Source organism: Mytilus trossulus, chromosome 2 (genome assembly GCF_036588685.1).
Source record: "Mytilus trossulus isolate FHL-02 chromosome 2, PNRI_Mtr1.1.1.hap1, whole genome shotgun sequence".
Lineage (NCBI taxonomy): Eukaryota > Metazoa > Mollusca > Bivalvia > Mytilida > Mytilidae > Mytilus > Mytilus trossulus.
The window spans coordinates 60,259,068-60,281,487 of NC_086374.1; the positions used below are offsets into that span (position 1 = coordinate 60,259,068).

Sequence of the window (22,420 nt, forward strand, 5' to 3'; positions counted from 1 at the left end):
TTTGACTTTGACACAGTGTTGTTGGAATTTAGCACTTTCTGACAATATTAACATTGATTCCTTTCTGTTTTGTTTAGTGTGGAGATTTGATTTTTTTAAACTTTAAATTTGGTGAGTTTTTTTAGTCTTTACCTAATTGCATGTTAAAATTTATAAACTGACTTCATTTATAACTATATGTAATTTGGCATAAAAAATAACAATGTATTTATTTAACAAATGAGACTTAGATATTACAAGTCATTATTATTGAGAGGATTATGTCCCTTGAATTTTTCATGTTATTTGCAAGATATATAATTTAAGACTACCTTTGTTTTATTTTAAGCTCATCATTCCAAAGGAACTGTCAGCTTTAGCCATATCACTTGGTGTCCATCATCGTCGTCCGTCTGGTGTAAACTATTTCAAACATCTCCTCTAAAACTACTGAACCAATTCCAACAAAACTTAAGCTGAATGATCCTTAGGGTATCTAGAATAAAGTGTGTGTTTTATTTTCTGTTTCTTCAAAAAACATGGCCGCCATGGCTAAAAATAGAACATATTACAGAAATTGTTCAATAAAACTTTCTCACGTGTATTTAGGTCATCTTAAAACATTTTTTATCTAGTAGCAATGAACTTTATAATTGGGGCCAAATATGACCCTTACCGAATTTACTCCTTTGCAAAGAAAATTCCAGAAGTGCCAGAAATGTTCCTCTTTCATTATATTTTACCTTCTCTTAAATTTTGGTACATGTGCCCATACATTATTAGAAGTAACAGTCAATATTAGTTCTATTCAAAGATAACTTGAATCAGTGTCCCATGCATTAAGTCAAGCACCCACCTATACAAACCTCTTTCTTTCCTATTTTGAAGGGCAAGATGTTTGTAAACAGCCAAAGGCCTACAATGATCAACCTATACCTATATTTGAAAAAAAGCTTGAATTTGACTCTTTAATTCATAATCATTAATAAGAAATTTGTCAGCATTACAATTACTTCTAGCATCAATGGCAAGAAGCTGTTGTAAATCAATAATATCTATATGTTATACAAACATTTTTAGTTTCATAATCAAGATTAAAGGAAGTAAAAAGACCTTAAGTAAAAAACAATTTGATTTAAGCCAAATTTTACAAGGCATAAAAAATAATGAGGAATAGCTACAAATCACAATGCTCTTCCATTTCAGCAAACCTGTTCAAATAGTGAATCTAAGGCCAATTTTTGTTTCAGGAATGATTCTCTTGAAACGGATATATGTTATTTGTTATTTGATATTCATAAAATCATATGAAACATAAATCTATGGACAATATAATAATGGTTTTATGTACTTAGATTTTACATATAATAGTAATGATTGGTTAGATTTGCTTTTTTCCACTAACAATTTAACATTGAGTCAACTGGACTTGTTTGTATTTTTATACTTATACTATATTCATATACATATCGTCAGCATCATTTCATTCAAATGTAACATTAAATGTCCATTTTATGAATTTTATTATAGTCCTATTTCCTTTTATTTAACATGCTGACCTCAAATTTTCTGTTTTAACATAAAAATTTTTTATCAGTTCCTAGTGTGTTTATCTTCTGTTTCAATGCTTATATATTAGACGAATCACCTTTTATCATATTCAAGTCAAATCCAAGACGCTTAGATATGATATTTTGATTTATTGATATCTGGCAATGCAGATCCTACTCTAAAAAGAATAAAAGTAATTATATCCACATAAATAGAAGAGGCTCAGTATATCTCAATGAAAAAGTAGAAATAGTAACCCAAGAGCAATATAAAATCAAATAAAACAACACAGTGTATTGTATACATAAAATGACTACCAGTAATTTTGTTTGTTTTTTAATGAGATGTTATATCACTCTGTTTTTCATCTTTCCAGACCTCTTAATAAGAAATCCATGGAAAGGTTAGGATCAAAGAGTACAACTAGTTCCTCCATTCCATTAGTACCGAATGCTACCTTTGGTTTAGACCTACCAGATAACAAGACCCCACAGGCTGAATGGAACAGTAAATTCATACCAATGCAGTTACGAACTCAACCAGCAAACCTCGGAATGAACCAGTTACAGAGGATGAATACGATAATAGCTGATCATAGAGGAGGTAGTCTACTGTTTCATGTGTTATTACTGATGAGTCATTATCATTTGTTGGATATCAATTTTTGTGGGTTTGGTGCATACAGGTGAACCACCACCTCAAATATTTAACCAATTACAAATTTTCATTAGGGTTTTAACGCAGTTATTAGCAAAACCATTAAAATCAAATATCCATGAAAATGGAAGTTTTTTAATCCATGAAAATTGATACCCACCAAAATAAATTAATCTACAGTAGATATGACCAATGTAAAGCCAAACTTCCAACTGATCTGTATCATTAGAGTTATCATCTTGCAGACATGTTTAAATCCTGTTCTATACAAGTCTTTCAGAAATCTGACAACTTTGTGAATTTGTAATTTGAACACAGCAAAGTTTCCCTTTAGAAAGTATTTATTTTAGCTTTTTATAAGTTTGAAATGGAAAAGAAGGAAGGTCATTAAATAAAAGTCAACACCTCAATTATCTGCACAGAAAATAATTGCCAAATCTCAATAATGCTAATATTGTACATCTTACTTCAGTCTTCACGCTGAACTGCCAAATCTACAGGCCCGCAGCTCAATTTTTGAAAATTTTTAGTTAGATTCTGTTGGCCTGTAGGTCTGATTTTTACAGGCCCGAGAGCAATTTTACCAGCCTGGGCTGCCAGGGCTGCCACTCGTCGTGAAGACTGTTACTTACATAAAGTGTAATATCAACATTTAGCACCCTATAATAGACAACAACAGTAATAACTTCACAATCTATTTGTGACAAACAAAGATTCATTGATACCACTATTATATGTTTATGTGCATTTTACTGTAAATTTTTAGTGTGTCATTTTTGCCAGATTTGATATTCACAAATTTTTGTTCCGAGTGGCTGCTTTTTACCACATACAAGTTAAAATTATTGAGTTTCTAACTTGAGCATGCAGTCCCATACCCATGTTTGTGTTTGGTTAAAAATTTAATGCTAAATCGAATGCAAAAATAAAGACACAGTTTAAATCCAATTTAATGAACCAGTTATAAATTTACTCAACTTGAAATGAAATTCAGGATACCCAATTGACCAGAAGAATCGTGAGTATATTACCCAGTCCATCCATTGCTTGATATATATCTTCAACACAGCCTTAACCCCATTTTTTTATGGTATTTAAAAATGGATGCATTTTGGTCACACAAATCTTATTTCTACTTGACTATATATCGACTGCTGCAGTTTTGCTTGCTTATTTACTTGTAATTTTTCATAGCATCTTTTTAATTGCATGAGGCATGGTTGAGTGTCCATTTTTCCCACCAGGTTTATAATTAGAAATCTATACTATCCAGAACTTGAACTTATACAGCTAATACAGGTGGCAAAAAAGTTGACCGTCTCCCATCTAATAGTCTATAGGCCAATTCCTGTAATTGACCCTGTAATTAGAGATCCCTTTTTGTGTTGTTTCCCTTATGTTTTAAGGGACATAATTTTTTATTGACAATGGAGAGCTAGGGGAAAGAGCAAATTTACCTGTGCCTAATGTGAGTAACCTTTAAGTTTTTCAAATCTTTTAATTACATTAAATTGTTTAGCTTAATAGCCATTTTTTCCGGTATGGAACGAGTCTACAATTGACAAAGGGAAGTAATTTGTTTAAAAAGTGTGGAATTACAGAATCAAATCGGTAATTGGCAAATGGACTATTGGAAAGAAGGGATTATAAAAAAAAAAGTACTCAAATTAACACACACTTGACCAAACCAAAAGCAAACAGTTTTTTTATTCTATTCTTCATCTCAAAATTATGATGAGGCTTTCAACAAAGAACAAATGCTCACGTCTGACTACAAGATTAAAGACTGCACCTAGCACCAGTTTGATTTATAAAAGAAAAAAGTTTTTTTCTTGTACATTGCTAGTAAACGAAAACATACAAAAAATACAACTGTGCATGTTAGTATATAATGGACTCTCATCCAAGTATAACTTGGAATATGAAGGATGAGAGTCATTCTAGTAATGGAGCCTGAGGCTCAAGAGGATGTAACTTTAGCATTCATTTCCCGATGTGCAACGAGGCATCTCATTTAAAAGAGGTCAAAATCCTTGACCTATGGGTATGACGTAGCTATACCTAGCTATAAATACTGCGGCTATTACCTGTGCCAATCATGATTCAAAGTTTGTTTGTGCAACCAAAACAATTGGGATGGGCAAACAGTACCCTCCAAACTGGGTGGGTAAATTGTTACATCCTCTTGAGCCTCAGGCTCCATTACTAGAATGACTCTCATCCTTCATATTCCAAGTTATACTTGGATGAGAGTCCATTCTACTAATTACGCTCCTCGGCTCTTCGAGGATGTAACTTTAGCATATTCAAAGTGTTGGCACAAACAAGTAGTACCCTGAACAACTAACAGAGAGCAAATCATAATTTGCTGATTCAGTCCAGAATATACTGGAGACTAAGATAGTAGTCAATCTAACTAATCTTTCTGAATTAATAATAAATATCATATAAATATGAAGGTAAAGTACTAATATTGTTAGTACAGGTATAAAAAAAATAAATAGTTTCAAAAACATTTAAAGTAATTTTGAAAATAAATATATATCAAAATATCAATAGATTTTGTAGTCTGAATTTTACTATTTTCAAGAATAATAACGTATTCTTTACATTCAAGAGAAATTCTTTTAACTATATAAAGAGCATATATAACACTCATACCACATCTTCCTATATCTATATATCAAGTTTAGAATTTTCAAAATACCATTTGCCTGATACTTGCTTACAAACCATTAATTGTATATCTAAATATCTACTGACATATTATTCAGCCACACTTGTATTTAATATTTGAAAGTGTTTAATCCTGTAGCCCTTCTTTTTTGTACTCTTCTAACATGACACTCTCTGTAGTTCAGATGTGTATGAAAAAACAAGAATTTGAAAACAAATTCAGGAGACAGTAGTTTAAATAACAATGTAAACACAGCCATATATTCAGATTTTCATTAGCCTTCTGAAGATTTCAATGTTATGTATACATGATATATCTAATATCAATCCATGGTAAAATATCTAGTACATTTACAAGCTAAAAACCGTCACTGCAAGTTCTACAAGTATTATCTATTTGCATGACATTTGCATTCAGTCTGTCTTTAATATTGTAAGAACAGAAAAATTGATTCAAAAGCTCAAGTACGCAACGAAAGCTTCAAATAGAATTAATATTCATAACTTTAACATAACGTAGCAATCAAAAACTCCTCTCTGAGTCATATTAAAAAGTCATACATAGGTGATTACTGTCACACAAATGTCACCTGTTAAGTAAAGGTTGACTTATTTAAAACTACATGTAGATGTCAAAGATGAACAGCCCCTACTGTAGTTCTTATTCAGGACACTTAATGAAGTGACTATATTTACAAATTTCATCTTATTCATTTTTATCTGGAATATACCAACTACAATATAGTATTAGATATCTGGTTCAGTAAATTTACATTCCATGTTAGTTTATGACAATGGGCATGATGGGTATATGTAGTATATGAATTATATATATATATATATATATATCAAACAGTATTGATAATAAATTGAATCTTATAAAATCCAACACATCATACAGACTAGGTCTACATATACCTACTGCATCTAATGTGCCATTCTAAAGTAAACTTCATCTCAAAAGTATCATCGTTATGATATTTCATTAAGTATAAACAAATTATACAAAACACAGTGTAGCTATTTAATATCTTATGTTATAAGAATTAATATAGATCAATATATCCAGAATTAAAACCTGATCCAGCGTGTTTTAAAAATCCTAACAGTAATACTGTTCTGTGAACACTCATCTGATAATCTGATAATTATCTTGAAAAGAACTGGAGAAGGGTTACAAAGTTTATACTTCATTGTAAACTGTAACATTTGAAAATGACCTTCACCCATCCTGATATCCATACACATGTTAGATATTGAAGGAATATAACTATTACTGTATATAATAACCTATATCAATCAAGTCTTGAACTGCTCTTTTGTACAATATGCTTATGATACATCTTACATGAACTATTTTTCTATATATATACATCTGATATTATATATGGCTATGTTATATTTAAAGCAATATAACTACATATATTTAAGAAAAGTAAATCCTAATTGAACTGAAAAGAAATTCCAGTGTACATGTACAAAATATAAGTTTGCAATTTGCTTTGCAAATTCTAATGCTTTATAGACAAAAAATGATAGGAGACTTTTCAAAGTTTCATTTCTCGATGGAGCATAAAAAGATATAAATGATATATAATATACATATATCATAGTATGACTATGTCAATTCTTATAAACTGATGATACAAAAGCATCAATATAGCAATTCTATCTCAAGCTCATGGAGTCTAGAAAGAGCACCATTTTCTTTTTGTGTTTTTAATTACCATCATGGATTTCAATAATACAGATGCATAGATGCAATATAATCATTTGATTATCATTATAGAAACTTTATAAATTCTACATAAATTCATGCAATACTACTTTCTTCAGTATATGCTATCTGACACGAAAAATTTGTAGGAGATTAGTCCCCTTAACATTATATACAAATGTTTACAGAGATATGACTATAGCCTATAACAAGGCAACACTTTAATAGTCACTTAAAGATTAGTGATGCACATCCAATGTACATTATAGTATTCCTTTATAAAAAGGAAAAAATGTCAGATGTTTCATGTCCAACATCAAACCAAAATTTTCATGTTGAGAGAAAAATCTTCTTGTTTTGTATAGTTCTGTAACATTCATTGCTGCTACCAAGAGCAATTTAATAAATATATTAAAGTTTATCATATCTAGTATCATTACTTAGATTGTAAAGCACAATTTGTCTTGTCAAAAAAGCACCTTTATACACTACTTTCTGCAAGTCAAAATAGCGACTTTTTGGAAATAATCCTTTCTTGGCAGAGTCTAAATAATTAGTATAGTTGTATCAATCACATAATATTATTTCTGTAAATATTTCAACTGTAACACAGTATTATTATCTCACAAAGAGCTTATTTTGAAGCCTTAATGGCTTTGTATATTAAAAATATACATATTCTGTATATATTCTCAAACTATATTTTACAGTAAAAAGTTGTTTACTATTACTGGTACCTTGTAGACAGCAAGATCAAGATCTACAATTGTGTTCTTATTAATGGGAACAATAACTTTGAGCTTTTTCTTCAGAAAAGAGCTACTGTTTACCTATTCCAAGGCTTTGGTTGTTATTTCATAATTAATGTTATAACAATGCCAAGATATAAGACTGAAAAACTCTTATTATATTTTATATAATATGGTAATAAATGTACATGAACGTATCATTTTACAAGTGTCAAACAATTTTATTCATAATCTGAAATCTACCTTTGATGAATTTCAAGGCACTGATAAAACCATCCAATGGAAATTATTTTTATTTCCTTCCACACTGCATATATATATATATGGAAGTTTTTAACGACCATCACTGGTCGGTAACACTATAATGCATGTTATGTCAACATCATAAAAAATTATCCTTGAGAAAAGGAATTTACATCTGACCAATGCAGGTCAATCATATAATTATTTCAGAAGATCCTATGATCTTTCTTTTTTACTATTTGATATCAACTAGTATGTTTTGATATGTTGGCATTACACTTCTCACAATTTACAACATTATTATCATATTGTACTAATTCTTTTTCAAAAGCAAAAAGCTTAAGTTAACAATTGGCAATAATCCTCTGCTTTATTTTTTGCCAAGATAAAGATATAAATCTTAAATCATAGTAAAGACATGAGATTAACTTCATGTACAGAATTATGCAACAAAAGTTTGCATATTTTAAAAATGCATTGTTGCAAATTTTTCAAACAATAATAATTGTTTTACTATTATTTTCTACAGTATGTTTCTACCTAATCAATTGTTTGTTAGTGGCATGTTAAATGCTCTACAATGAACTATTCATTAAATGCATAGATGTTCCACCTTCGACCTTTCTGGTCTTGTTTGCCATGATATACCACTTGCTACTCAATATGGTAGTTAAAACAATATTGTAAGTTCATTCTGAACTGTTGTCACATTTATGACACACCAAGGACTTATAAAAGTCTCTAGGCTCATTAATTGCTTTAGACAAATAAGCTTTTAAAAATTTGAACGTTATTTGATATAACATATTTTAGCAAAGGTTTTCAGATACCTTAGATTGGAAGTGGCACATAATGCCCTCCGTATAATCACTAACTTTTGTCTATTTATAGTAACACACATACAGGTGTTTCATATCGACACGTAGTCTAGCATATTCCAATGCACTACATTACAGTTTCTTATATTGGAATAAGAAATGTATTTTAATCACAACATTTTGTGATAATAAATCTCAAATATATTTGCTATATTTTCTATAAATTGTACGTCACTACGTGGGTACATTAAAGCAAGAATATACGAGTACACCTCGGTACATTTTGAACTTACCTTGAAAAACAAGAAAGATATTCTACTCATATACTTCTGTATAGAGATTCATTCGTGTTAAAAATAACTACGATATTAATTATTAAAGAGTGAAAACGTTCGGTCCACCATTGATTACGTGATAAGCACCTGTGTGTTACACATCACAGTACACGTGTATTTTTAGAACAAGGTTTAGAAAATAAAACAACGATAAAATACGTTGTATTTAACGAACTTGGATAATAAGTTCTCAAGATAATTAATGTTTATAAAACATTTTATACTGGAACATCGTTCTCAGTTTTAAAAAATCTTAAAATTCTGGACGTCATCACAGATTATAACGAGTTAGACACCTCGCTGCTCGAAAAATAATATGATTGGCACAGGTAATAGCCGCAGTATTTATAGCTAGGTATAGCTACGTCATACCCATAGGTCAAGGATTTTGACCTCTTTTAAATGAGATGCCTCGTTGCACATCGGGAAATGAATGCTAAAGTTACATCCTCGAAGAGCCGAGGAGCGTAATTAGTAGAATTTATGGTTTCTATTTTATAGATGTTTTGTACTTTTCTAGTTTTGCATCTGAGAACTATGGACACATTCTTGTTTATTTATTAATTCTTTGAATTAAGACATGATAAGATATTCTAAGATTTTTCTTCATTAATCATTTACGCATCTGTTTTTTGTATATCAGACATTCGATGACAGACTCATAGTCTTTAGAAAGCCAAATGTTTATTTCACAGCCCACACTCGTTTCTATACCAAAATAGAAGAAAATTAAAGGAAAGAATTAATTATTATGACCGTAACAATCTGTCATTGTTTTTATTTTTATCTCATTTCATTTTGCTTGTATTAAAAGTAAGCTAAAAGCGTATTAAGGAGTGTATTCATATGGGCAATGTCTATTCCTTTCTTTTTCATTAATTAGATTTTGGGCTAGTTATTCATATTTTTCATAAGAAAATAGCAGAGACTTTTGATCTGATGTGAGATGTATCAATGAATTTTCAAATGTTAAAAGTCGCAGAAAGCAAGACTGAAAGTTGCTTTCCAGCTTCAGTAAACTGGTGACGACGACAACTGCATCAACAATTGTTAAGCTTTTTTAGTTTGATTTATAGGAACTTCTTCAACTTGCCATAAAAATTGATGCTGATGTATTTGGCTTAAAAGGAGATTTTACTTCATAAGTGGGTTGAAGAAGGATGCAAATCTTAAATTCAGTTTTTCCCTTAAGCCTGTGATATTAAAGACTTTTTTGTTAGTAGGATACATTATAACTTGTTTTTATACGCCCGTCAAAATTTTGACGGGACGTATTATGGTATACACATGTCTGTCCGTCCGTCCGTCGTTCCGTCCGTCTGTCTGTCCAGTGTAAACATGTCGCACCGTAACTTGAGAACGACTTCTCCAAATTTCATGAAACTTAACATAGTTGTTTCTTATGATGGTCAAATGATCTGTATACATTTTGGTGAAAATTAGATTTAAACTTTTTGATTTACGACACTTTGTAACTAGAACAGGGGGGTGTTTTTTTTCACATGTCGCACTGTATCTCAAAAACGATTCTTGATTATGGCTTAAACTTTAAACACTTCTTAGTTAAATTAATCTTAATATCTGTATACTTTTTGGTGATGATTCAAAATTTCATTTTTGAGTTATTGAGTATTTTGTAAAAAAAGGGGAAGGTTGTTTTTTTTACATGTCGCGCCATATCTCAAAATCGATTTATGATTATTGCTAAAAACTTTACACATGTCTTTGTTATATTAATCTTAAGATCTGTATACTTTTTGATGATGATTCAAAATTTCATTTTTGATTGATTGAGTATTTTGTAAAAAAAGGGGAGGTTTTTTTTACATGTTGTGCAGTATCTCTATAACAATTTATGATTATTGCTAAAAACTTTACACACTTCTTTGTTATATTGATCTAAAGATCTGTATTTTTTTTGGTGATGATTCAAAATTTTATTTTTGAGTTATTGAGTATTTTGTTAAACAGGGGAGGTTTTTTTTAAAATGTTGCACTGTATCTCAAAAACTATTTATGATTATTGCTTAAAACTTTACACACTTCTTTGTTATATTAATCTAAAGATCTGTATACTTTTTGGTTTTGATTCAAAATTTTATTTAGTGATATTTATTTTTTTGTAAAAAAAACCAGGGTGGAGGGTTTCCCGCCTTGTCTCAAAAACTATATATGGTTATTGCTTAAAACTTTCTCAGAAACTATTTATGATTATTGCATACAACTTCCACATAAGACGTCAGGCGTATCATGCGCTCATGGCGCAGCTGTTTATTAAAACATTAAATCCAGTTTTTTAATTTGTTGATATACGAGTCTGAGTATAACAGTCATTCTCAAAAGTTTAATGACTGCAAGTATTCAAGTAACTCCTTTGTTTTAGAACTTTGACTTACTTATTTTTGATTATATGATTCTGTTTATAATATCATTCACGGCTTCAACTTGCTACCTTTTTTAATTACTGACAGTTTGTGTGAACTTGCTACCTTTTTCTTATTACTGATAGTTTCGTGTGAACTTCACATCAGAACGTATTTTTATGGTATTGCTAACCTTTTGATAGTTATGTTTAAAACTTGATATTGTTAATGCATGATTATATTTCACATATCAACTAACAAGATGAAAAATAAATTTACTAGTAATAAAAAATATAGTGTTACAGTCAAGCTTTCAAAGGTTAAAACAAGGGCAACAACATAATGCAAATTTCTACTTTTAGCATGCTGTTTTTATTGTCTGAGAATTGAAGTCAGTGGTGGGTTTTTTTCATACACAAAAAGTTCTCAACTTAAGACAGCAATAATTTCAAATCGTAAATTAAATGTACATTAACATTTACTTTTTTTAGGTCATCAATATTCTTCCACTTTTATAGAATAAAAGATCTCCAGATGATTTTAAATATAATTTTCTGTTCTCCAATGAAATTTAATGTCTTTGTGAAAACAAATGAAATCAGAACAAACATCAAAGCAGCCACCACACACACACATTTTGTTGCTGAAAAGGAGATTAATGTTATGCTTTGTTAGCTCACTTTGAACTGTAGGCTCATGTAAGCTATTGTTATCCTTTGAATCACAATCAGTAATTATTTTATTTTTTTGAAAACTAAAACCACCAAGTCATTCTAGACGAAACTACGCCAAAATCATGCTTAAAGTATTAAGCTTTAAAATTGAGTCTCTTTCATACCCTATCCCTTTGCTACACAAGTAAAAAAAAAATGTTGTTCTTGCTTTTGGAGAAGATGTAGAAATAACTGTCACCAATTGGTGATAATCATTTTTTGCTTAATTGGCCAGATTTTGTTTTATATTTAAAACTATAACAGCTAGAAAGCACCTTCAAAAAGCAAAAATTATCAACAAGACAAGATTTACGGGAAAATCAAATGATGGAAATTGACAATTTACTTCTTATAGGAGTTATTGTCATAAAAACAACTTTACCATTTAAAATAAACATCTTGTGGATCTTGATAAAAGCTGGTGTCACTCATCAATGATGGCTGTGACTGTAGACACCTTATAGCTATTTGTCTGCCATAACTGGATATCACACCAGTTCCTGTAAAATGTTGACATCATAAAACAAAATATCTGACACCACAATGGAAAAGTGATTGTTGTTGACGTCAAAAGTTCGAGCGGCCGGGTCAGCAGGGATAAGCAATAAGGTGTATTGCTAAAGGTTTAACATTGAATATGTTTGGCGATTTCCATAATATTTGTTTGCCTTAATTATCATTTATTTTTGATATTTGCAGTGAGTTTGTTTTGCTTGTCGATACATATTAATTACATCCAAAACCTTAAACATGTTAGCCAATTTTCTAGCACCAAGTCAGTTCAAATGAGCTTCATTTCAAATATTTTGACAGATTTTTTATTTCAGTATCGATCACGGAAATAACTTGCTTGTTTCAACACCTTTTAATTTTTAACAACAGCTGTTTGTAAATTTAAAAAAAAAGTAATATAAACACTTTCAAGAAAATTGGCAAGCACGTGTATGATTTTGTTGCTACTAACATTTTTTTGCTTATCTGGGCCATGGGAGTCGTTGCCATCACTTATTGTTTGTCATTGCCTGTCCTATCAATAAAATAATATCTTTTGACAGGACGTCTTATTTAGAAATAAGGAGAAGTGGTAATATTGCCAATGAACTAACTATCCACCAAAGGACATGAATTTAAGCAAATATAGGTCTAGATACAACCTTTAACATAGAGAAAAACCTGTAATGTATTATAAGCTGTGAAAGGCACCTACATGACTAGATTTAAAACAACTGGAACTGAGAAACCCAACTGGTTGTTACTTTAACCAAAACCCGAAACAAATATGGTTTATCTTTGTAAGAATTAAAAGAATAAATTCAGAAAAAAAGTGCTTCATTTTATTTATTCAACAGCAGTTTGTGGAAATGTTATTTTTCATATATTTATTTATATTTTCTTTTTAGGTGTACAGTTCAAGCGTGTAGAAGCCTTGGCCAGAAGTCATACCACTTTGGATATGAAACCTCCAGGTACTCCTACCTTGGCAGATCAATTGGACCAATTTCCTATAAAATCAGCTAAAGAAACAAGGTATTAATCAGAAGTTGAATAATCAAACAAATATCCTTAAATGTTTTTGTATTAATATAAAATGATTAAAAGTAGATATGCAGTTAATATCAGGGTGACAGAAACCCAAGTATAAAAATTACCCCCCCCCCCAAAAAAAAAAAAGAAAGAGAGTTGAAAGATACCAAGGGGACATTAAAACTCAGAAGATGAAAACAAACTGACAATGCCATGGTTAAAAAAGAAAAATACTAAAGCCTTGGTCACACATATTACTGGATAGCACGAATGATTTTTAGGAGGCAAGGCAAAACTATTGGTCTATAATTATCAGGATAACAGGCATCGCCACTTTTAAAAATTAGGCAAACTCTAGCAGTTTTAAAAATACTTGGAAATTTACCACTTTTGATGCTTAGATTAAAAATATATGTCAAGGCTGGTGCAATGACATCGCTGCCCATACTCAAAATATTTGGTCCGACATCATCTAAACCAGTTGCTTTAGACTTGTCAAGTTTTTTAAATGCATGTTTACATCTAAAATACTCATTTCTGGTATAAAGAATTTTTGTAACTTTGATTTTACAAATTTATTGAGTGCATCAAAACTTGCACCATCATCATTATTACATATTATACCTTCAGCAATATTTGTGAAATGCATATTAAATGTATTTGCTATATCATTTTGAATTACACTTTTTTTATATTCTAAATGCGTGATATTATTATGTATTTTTTAGGATTGAGACTTTTGACATACTTCCAAATAGTTTTACTATCTTTACAATTTGAAATAGAATTTTGGAAATATTTTTTCTTTGCCTGTTCTAATAAAAATGTAACCTTATTTCGCCAAATTTTATAATTATATATATCACCAATTCTGTGAAAATAATCTCTTTGGTGTCTAGAGCTATTTATATCAGAATTTCGCCATTCTTGTTGTTTGGTATTTTTTATTATGACGGACATGAACAGATTGAAAAAAAGTTTTCTGTTAGTCGTCCGTTCAAGCTATCCGTTAAGGTGTGACCGAGGCTTAAAACGCAAACATAAGTACACAAAACACAACACAGAAGACTAAAGACTGAGCAACACGAAAAACTGGGGCTGAAATCAGGTGCTCTGGAACAATAAGCAGATCCTGTTCCACATGTGTTCTTGACTAAAGTTTTGTAATTTCACTTAAAAAGAAGTAATAGAAGATACCGAAAAATACAATCAATATTTAGAAGTTGGAGGGAAAGGACATTCAAAACACTTATTACATTTAAGTAAACAACAAGTTGAGAAAAAGGTATATACCTGAATTAGATACTATTAAATTTGAATTGTAATCTTCTAATATTTTTTTTTAGCAGAAGTGCGGCAGGACATAAATCCAAAAGAACTCAAAACAAATTAGTTAATTCTACTGTTCAGCGTGGGGAACCAGATTCACTGCTGTTACAACAATCTTGGGCAGTTAATACATCTCTTGCCAGTGCAAGGTGACCAGTCTAGATTCCAGGAAATATTCCTGAATAAATGAAGAGACAAATTTTGTGGATTTTGAAAAATAATGGTTGGATAATTAAGAATTTTACATGGAAAAGTCTTAATTTTGTTATACCAGCATAAATGTCACATGTTGTAGGGAGATATTTTATGTCATAAGGGATTTGATTTTTCTTTTCTTAAACAATATTTTCCTACTTTTGGTAACTAGTTTATCAATATTTTAGAAGTTTGAACAGATAAACTTAAACATAAAAATTAAAAAAAATAGTATTCTTTTGTGGCTTTTTAACAAAGAGGGGAAATTTTACTTTTGAAAAAGTATTTTTTATATATATAATAACTATTATTGTTAGTTATGCACATACAGAAGAAATGGTGCTGGACTCTAGTGCCTTAGTCACACTTTTGTCGTTTTTCTTCAGTATTCTTTAAAACCTTTACAAGATTATTGATATTCAGGAAAAATAGAAAATATGACATTACATATGAATAATTGTTGTACTAAATTTATTATTCAATTGCCAGGCTGAGCTGCTGATTATGAACTTCTACAAGCAGTAATGAAAAATAAAAAATGGTCAATTCCACTATTTTTTACGGTAAAGAGCACACTAATTTCTAACAAATTCTTGAATCAATTTAGGAATTTTGACTTATTGATATTATTATGAAGTTTTATTCAAAGATGCACAATTTACTGATTCAAGTGTCTTACTTCAGTACACATTTATATTTTCATTAGAGAAATTTCATGAGTCTGTCCGACAATAAATGATAGCAGTTATTTGTTAAGATTCTAGATTTTCTACAGACAAATATCCTATTTATAGTTGTATAATGATGTTTTTCTATGTTTTTGCAATAAACAAAACAATTCTTTACTTTAATTTGAAAAAAAATCCTAATTTGTTGACATTAAAAACACAGCTTTATTTGATGAAGAGTGTAAACACAAATAAATGTTGATATTTGACATTCTTACCTTTTAAAAAGGTATAGGTCTTATAAAAAGGAGTTGAATGGTTTCTAATTCAACAATTATAGCAATGAAAATGGAGAGTATGTTTGACTTAAGTATGTTAAAAGTTTTGCAATATTAATGTGAAAAATCCTCTTATTATCATGATATGAATTCAAAGTATTCATAAAAATGTTTCTGCAATAAATAGAATTTATTGAAAGTGATTGAAGGTATTTACTTGTATTCTTGTCCTTTATGTGTTCCTTCTTCTATCCCTCATGGTGCTCATTGCAAAGCATTCATTTAAGAGAATAATCATCAAGGAATTACAATGTTGTCATAGTGTATCTATGAGTTAACTTTACAAAGATTAGGAGGAATAAAGAGAAAGTTATCTTTACTGGTCTATATTAACATCTCAATTAAATGCTAATTCTGCCATTGATTGTCCATGATCTTCAAGCAGTCAAGGTTTTTATGCCCCACCTACAATAATAGAGGGGCATTATGTTTTCTGGTCTGGGCGTCCATTTGTCCGTCTGTCTGTTCGTCCGTCCGTCTGTTTGTTCATCCGTCTGTCCCGCTTGAGGTTAAAGTATTTGGTCAATGTAGTTTTTGATGAAGCTGAAGTCTTGAACTTGAAACTTAGTACACATGTTGCTTATGACATGATCTTTCTAATTTTAATGCCAAATTAAATTATTTACCCAATTTCACGGTCCATTGAACATGGAAAATGATAGTGCGAGTGGGGCATCCGTGTACTTTGGACACATTCTTGTTTATACATATTATGGATCAATTGAAAATTCTATGTACATTTCTTTCCTTCTAAAAAAAACCTTTTATCCAATAGTTCCTTAAAAGCTGTATTTTGTCAACTGTCATAATATAGACTAATTTAAAAATTTAGCAATATTTATGAATTGTTGTTTTTTTATTAATTGTTATTACTAGTGCACATGTGTTTTTCATATTTTGTGATGAAATGTTTTGTTCAGTGTTGATATGATAATGATACATTTACGGAACATTTTACTTAAATATTAATTATATCTTGTATATTTCTTTGTTATTGACTTGAATAGTGCATTTTATTTTCATAATTGTATTTAAATTTGTATTATATTTTATCATCAATTTTATAGTTGTTTCATTTTTTTTAGAAATTTGTGCTATTTTATATGTAAAAACATATTTACAAATACATCAGATTAAATAGCTTTGAGGAAGAAATGCATACTAATATATTTCCAAAACTTTACAAGAAACTTTTTGTGTGTAGATAGAAGAAAGAGCATTGCCTATTAGACAGCCATCAACCTATGAGTAAAACTTCTGCAAATAAACATCTTCATGAGAGATGACAACAAACAATGAAATTTCAAAATGTGAAATAAATAAATCTGTCACTAAAAGAATAATTTATGTCAATAGAATTGAGTGAAATGCAAAATATAAGAAGACTTTAAGCAATAGTGAGGGGAATAGGACCTTAATCAGGACTCCGGGATTGGGTGTTTTTAAGCCCTGGATTTTAGGATTGACCCTTTCGGGATCCGGGATTTTTTTTTTCGAATTTTGGGAGTTCTGGATTTCATATTTTTTAAGCCCAGGATTTCAGGATTTCATGTTTTTAAGCTCGTGATTTTGGGATCAGGACCCCTCCTACCCTCCCTCAATAGTTACAGGCTGATGACAGGTATAATAGTAAGGGCGTGTGTGTTAGGCTCATGACTAGACCAACAGCATGTGTTTTAGACTGTTTGTGTTTGTTGTGTATTCAATTGGTTGTATTCCTTTTCAGGAGTTTCTTGATAGCATTACAAGGAACTCTTGCATGAAAAATTCCAAATGGTCAAGTTCAAATCATCCTTTAACAAAATTTTACAAACTATTTTTTGAAAATTGTTAAAAAGAAAGTCATTACTTCTTGTTCATGGTTCTGTTTAATCTGATGTATACATAAAATGTTTTGTAGACACCTCACTGATTGTAGCTGCACAATAAAAATAAAATTCAATCTAAACAGTTAATGGTTTTTAAGTTTATCGTAAAGATCTTATCATATAGAAAGATTAGTTGGAACAAAGGTAGATGTAGTTTGGACCAATATACATGTACAAGTATTAGTCCTTGTTTAAAGTCACCGAGTTGAATATATCACATGTGCAATACCATTCAAATGGTAAAATAGCTCTTGAAATTGAACTATCAAGTTGCTGTATTGTAAGTTCAAATTATTCTGAAAAAAATGATAATTTTTATATAAAAATAGCCAAAAGTCTAACAATATGTCGTCTGTTGTAGGTCCATGTTCATAATCCTTACATGGATGATGGCTTTGTGTCTTTTACTCAAAGATTATTTACCTTAACTTATGTTTTTGCTGAGGATGGGGACAGTCTGTCTTGTCTTAATCATCAGGATCCTTTTATGTATGTCAGATTGAAGTAGAATTATTTATCGGTCTTCATTATCATGGTACAGTTTTAGTGTACTTAAACATTTTCCAAAGAATTCACTTCTTTATTTGTTGCATAGTGTCTTATATTGTACGTGTGATGTGAACCTTGTCTGGTGATATAAAATTGTCCAACAGGTGTAATTAAGGTGTCTTTACACAGAAACTTTGGTGCATTAAAGACAAACACTGTGCTGATCTTAATTCTGGATCATTAGTCCCTTTGTAACAATTTTGTTCGTTGTTTTTGCAGCTATAGTTCTAGTTGTTTTCAAATATTGATTGCCGAAAATATCGTATTGTCGTATGATATGGGATCCTTTGGAACTAATGCAATATATATTGTTAAAATGTCATCTCTATACCATACAATACGAAAAAGGGAGAATAGTTATTTGATTGAGTGGCATGTGTTGCTCGTTTCACCAACATTATTATTCCAGGTAAATCATATATCCAATAATTTTGTATGTCTTAGCATATTCACATAAATCATCACTAGTACAGAGTTAAAAGGTACAAATAATCCATTAGTATAAGGATATGAGTTTTCCACGATTTGATATGAGAGGGAACGAGTGAAAATTCCTCAGAAAAAATATTTTTTTAACCTCTTAGGCCTATAAGTAAGGGAAGGACTCGAATAACTGTCCACTCCTATAAAAACATGTTTTAATTTATAGTTAGTTGTTGTTGTCCAACTAATTAATGAATATGTCAATGTGCCATCTGTGCAAATATCATGGGTGGTTGCTGTTGCTATATGGAAGGTCTTGAATAAAGAAAAAGAACGCTCTGATTACTGGCAGTTTTTTGGACCTTTTGGATTATAGCTCTTCATCTTTTATATATGCTTTGGATATCAAATATTTTGGCCACGAGCATCACTGAGGAGACATGTATTGTCGAAATGCGCATCTGGTGCAACAAAATTGGTACCGTTTATTTTATTACAGGTTTTAACATTAGTCTTAACATCACTTTACATAGAACAACATATGTTCTTTTGAATCCTTGATATTCATAACCAGCAATAAAGTCATGAGAGGACTTTAGAAGGTCATCTCGCAGGTCTTGGTATAGCAATTTGTTTACAAAACCTTTCATCATAGGAAACCATTTCGTAACGTTTTGAATAGAAGTCAGTCAAAATGCTATATTTTACGTCATATTAATAGGATTTTGCGATGATTGGTATAGCTTTTAGTGTGGCTTCTGTCTTTTTTTTCTAATTGTTGGTAATTGATTGCATCTGGGAAGTCATGACACCTATGTTATTTTCCTAGGTTTCTTCAGCACTAGATTGGCAATCCATTGACAGCAGAGGTGACGAGGATAAAGTTCAGACGTTTGCTATTATCAAATAATGGAGCTTATTCATATTGCATTTGATCCTTACTGTTGAATATAAAACGTTCAAATAACTCACTATTATCATGGTCCGATTTCGTCATTTTTCTGTACCTGTCGCGAAATAAAAATCTGCTGTATTCCTGTCACCTGAACTATGTTGAATTTTGAAGTATGCTTTTAGAAGAAGACTTCATCTGCCAAAACGTCCATTTCAATCTTTGATCTATTGACGATATTTTACTGAAACTTTTTTCTGTTGCAACAAGAATTTTCTGATCTGCTATAAAATTAATAAAATGCCGAATCCCAATAACTAGTGCTTATATCTCTTTGTTCGCACTGCACCAATAAGCTGAGTCTTTTGATAAATGCTCTTTATATAGATTACATAAAATAAAGCGTCACTGATGAGTCTTATGGAGACGAAACGTACGTCTGGCGTAATAAATTATAACACCTTTGATAACTATCTTCCACAATACGTGATTACATCTTCTCTTTCATCTTGAAATTGTGACTTATTATGTAGCCAATTTAATATTCTGGTCACCTTGCACTGGCAAGAGATGTATTAACTGCCCAAGATTGTTGTAACAATATTTCATTTCACAAGGGATTTGATTTTTCTTTTCTTAAACAATATTTTCCTACTTTTGGTAACTAGTATATCAATATTTTAGAGTTTGAACAGATTATTAGTAACTTAAACATATTTTTTTTTAAATAGTATTCTTTTGTGGCTTTTTAACAGAGAGGAAATTTTACTTTTGAAAAGGCATTTTTTATATAACTTAATAACTATAATTGTTAGTTATGCACATACAGAAGAAATGGTGCTGGACTCTAGTGCCTTAGTCACACTTTTGTCGTTTTTCTTCAGTATTCTTAAAAACCTTTACAAGATTATTGATATTCAGGAAAAATAGAAAATATTTTATGACATTTCATATGAATAATTGTTGTACTAAATTCATTATTCAATTGCCAGGCTGGGCTGCTGATTATGAACTACTACAAGCAGTAATGAAAAATAAAAAATGGTCAATTCCACTATTTTTTACAGTAAAGAGCACCCTGATTTCTAACAAATTCTTGAATAATTTTAGGAATTTTGACTTATTGATACTATTATGAAGTTTTATTCAAAGATGCACGGTTTACTGATTCAAATGTCTTACTTCAGTACACATTTCTATTTTCATTAGAGAAATCTCATTGAGTCTGTCTGACAATGAATGATAGCAGTTATTTGTTAAGATTCCAGATTTTCTACAGACAATTATCCTTTTTATTGTTTTATAATGATGTTTTTCTATGTTTTTGCAATAAACAAAAAAAAATCTTTCCTTTAATTTGAAAAAAAATCCTAATTTGTTGACATTAAAAACACAGCTTTATTTGATGAAGAGTGTAAACACAAATAAATGTTGATATATGACATTCTTACCTTTTAAAAAGGTATAGGTCTTATAAAAAGGAGTTCAATGGTTTCTAATTCAACAATTTTAGCAATGAAAATGGAGAGTATGTTTGTATGTTAAGAGTTTTGCAATATTAATGTGAAAATTCTCTTATATCATGATATGAATTCAAAATATTCATAAAAATGTTTCTGCAATAAAATAGAATTTATTGAAAGTGATTGTAAGTATTTACTTGTCTTCTTGTCCTTTATGTGTTCCTTCTTCTATCCCTCATGGTGCTCATTGCAAATCATTCATTTAAGAGAATAATCATCAAGGAATTACAATGTTGTCATAGTTTATCTATGAGTTAACTTTACAAAGATAAGGAGGAATAAAGGGAAAGTTATCTTTACTGGTCTATATTAACATCGCAATTAAATGCTAATTCTGCCATTGATTGTTCATAATCTTCAAGCAGTCAAGGTTTTTTATACATATTATGGATCAATTGAAAATTCTATGTACGTTTTTTTCCTTCTAAAACAAATTTTTTATCCAATAGTTCCTTAAAAACTGTATTTTGTCAACTGTCATAATATAGATCAATTGAAAAATGTGGCAATATTTATGAATTGTTGTTTTTTTATTAATTGTTATTACACATGTGTTTTTCATATTTTGTGATGAAATGTTTTGTTCAGTGTTGATATGATAATGATACATTTACAGAACATTTTACTTAAATGTTAATTATATCTTGTATATTTCTTTGTTATTGACTTGAATAGAGCATTTTATTTTCATAATTGTATTTAAATTTGTATTAGATTTAACCATCAATTTTATAGTTGTTAAATTTTTTTTTAGAAATTTGTGCTATTTTATATGTACAATGTATAAACATATTTACAAATGCATCATATTAAATAGCTTTGAGGAAGAAATGCATACAATAATATTTCCAGACTTTACAAGAAACTTTGTGTGTGTAGACAGAAGAAAGAGCATTGCCTGTGAGATAGTCATAAATAAAATTAACGGTACCAATTTTCTTGCACCAGATGCACATTTCGACAATACATGTCTCTTCAGTGATGCTCGTGGCCAAAATATTAGACGGTCATCAACCTATGAGTAAAACTTCTTCAAATAAACATCTACATGAGAGATGACAACAAACAATGAAATTTCAAAATGTGAAATAAATAAATCTATCACTAATAGAATAATTAATGTCAATAGAATTGAGTGAAATGCAAAATATAAGAAGACTTTAAGCAATAGTGAGGGGGATAGGACCTTAATCAGGACTCCGGGATTGGGTGTTTTTAAGCCCTGGATTTCAGGATCGACCCTTTCGGAATCCGGGAATTCTTTTTTCGAATTTCGGGACCTCTGGTTTTCATACTTTTTTAAGCCCAGG

The 22,420-nt window shown here is 30.2% G+C and overlaps 1 protein-coding gene across 7 annotated transcripts in view; it reads left to right on the forward strand.

Moving 5' to 3' along the window:
• The window catches only part of LOC134707680 (uncharacterized), a 65,682-nt gene extending 47,872 nt beyond the window's left edge, over window positions 1-17,810 (forward strand). For 3 of the 7 annotated variants that reach the window (XM_063567667.1, XM_063567671.1, XM_063567674.1), the window contains 4 exons: window positions 1,907-2,133; window positions 3,182-3,205; window positions 13,202-13,328; window positions 14,672-17,810. In XM_063567667.1, the coding sequence (XP_063423737.1) occupies window positions 1,907-2,133; window positions 3,182-3,205; window positions 13,202-13,328; window positions 14,672-14,807 (514 nt within the window). In that variant the 3' untranslated portion in view covers window positions 14,808-17,810. The remainder of the gene's footprint in view (window positions 1-1,906; window positions 2,134-3,181; window positions 3,206-13,201; window positions 13,329-14,671) is intronic. The other 4 variants (XM_063567669.1, XM_063567672.1, XM_063567668.1 and 1 more) reach the window with 3 other exon arrangements.
• Window positions 17,811-22,420: the final 4,610 nt, after the last annotated feature.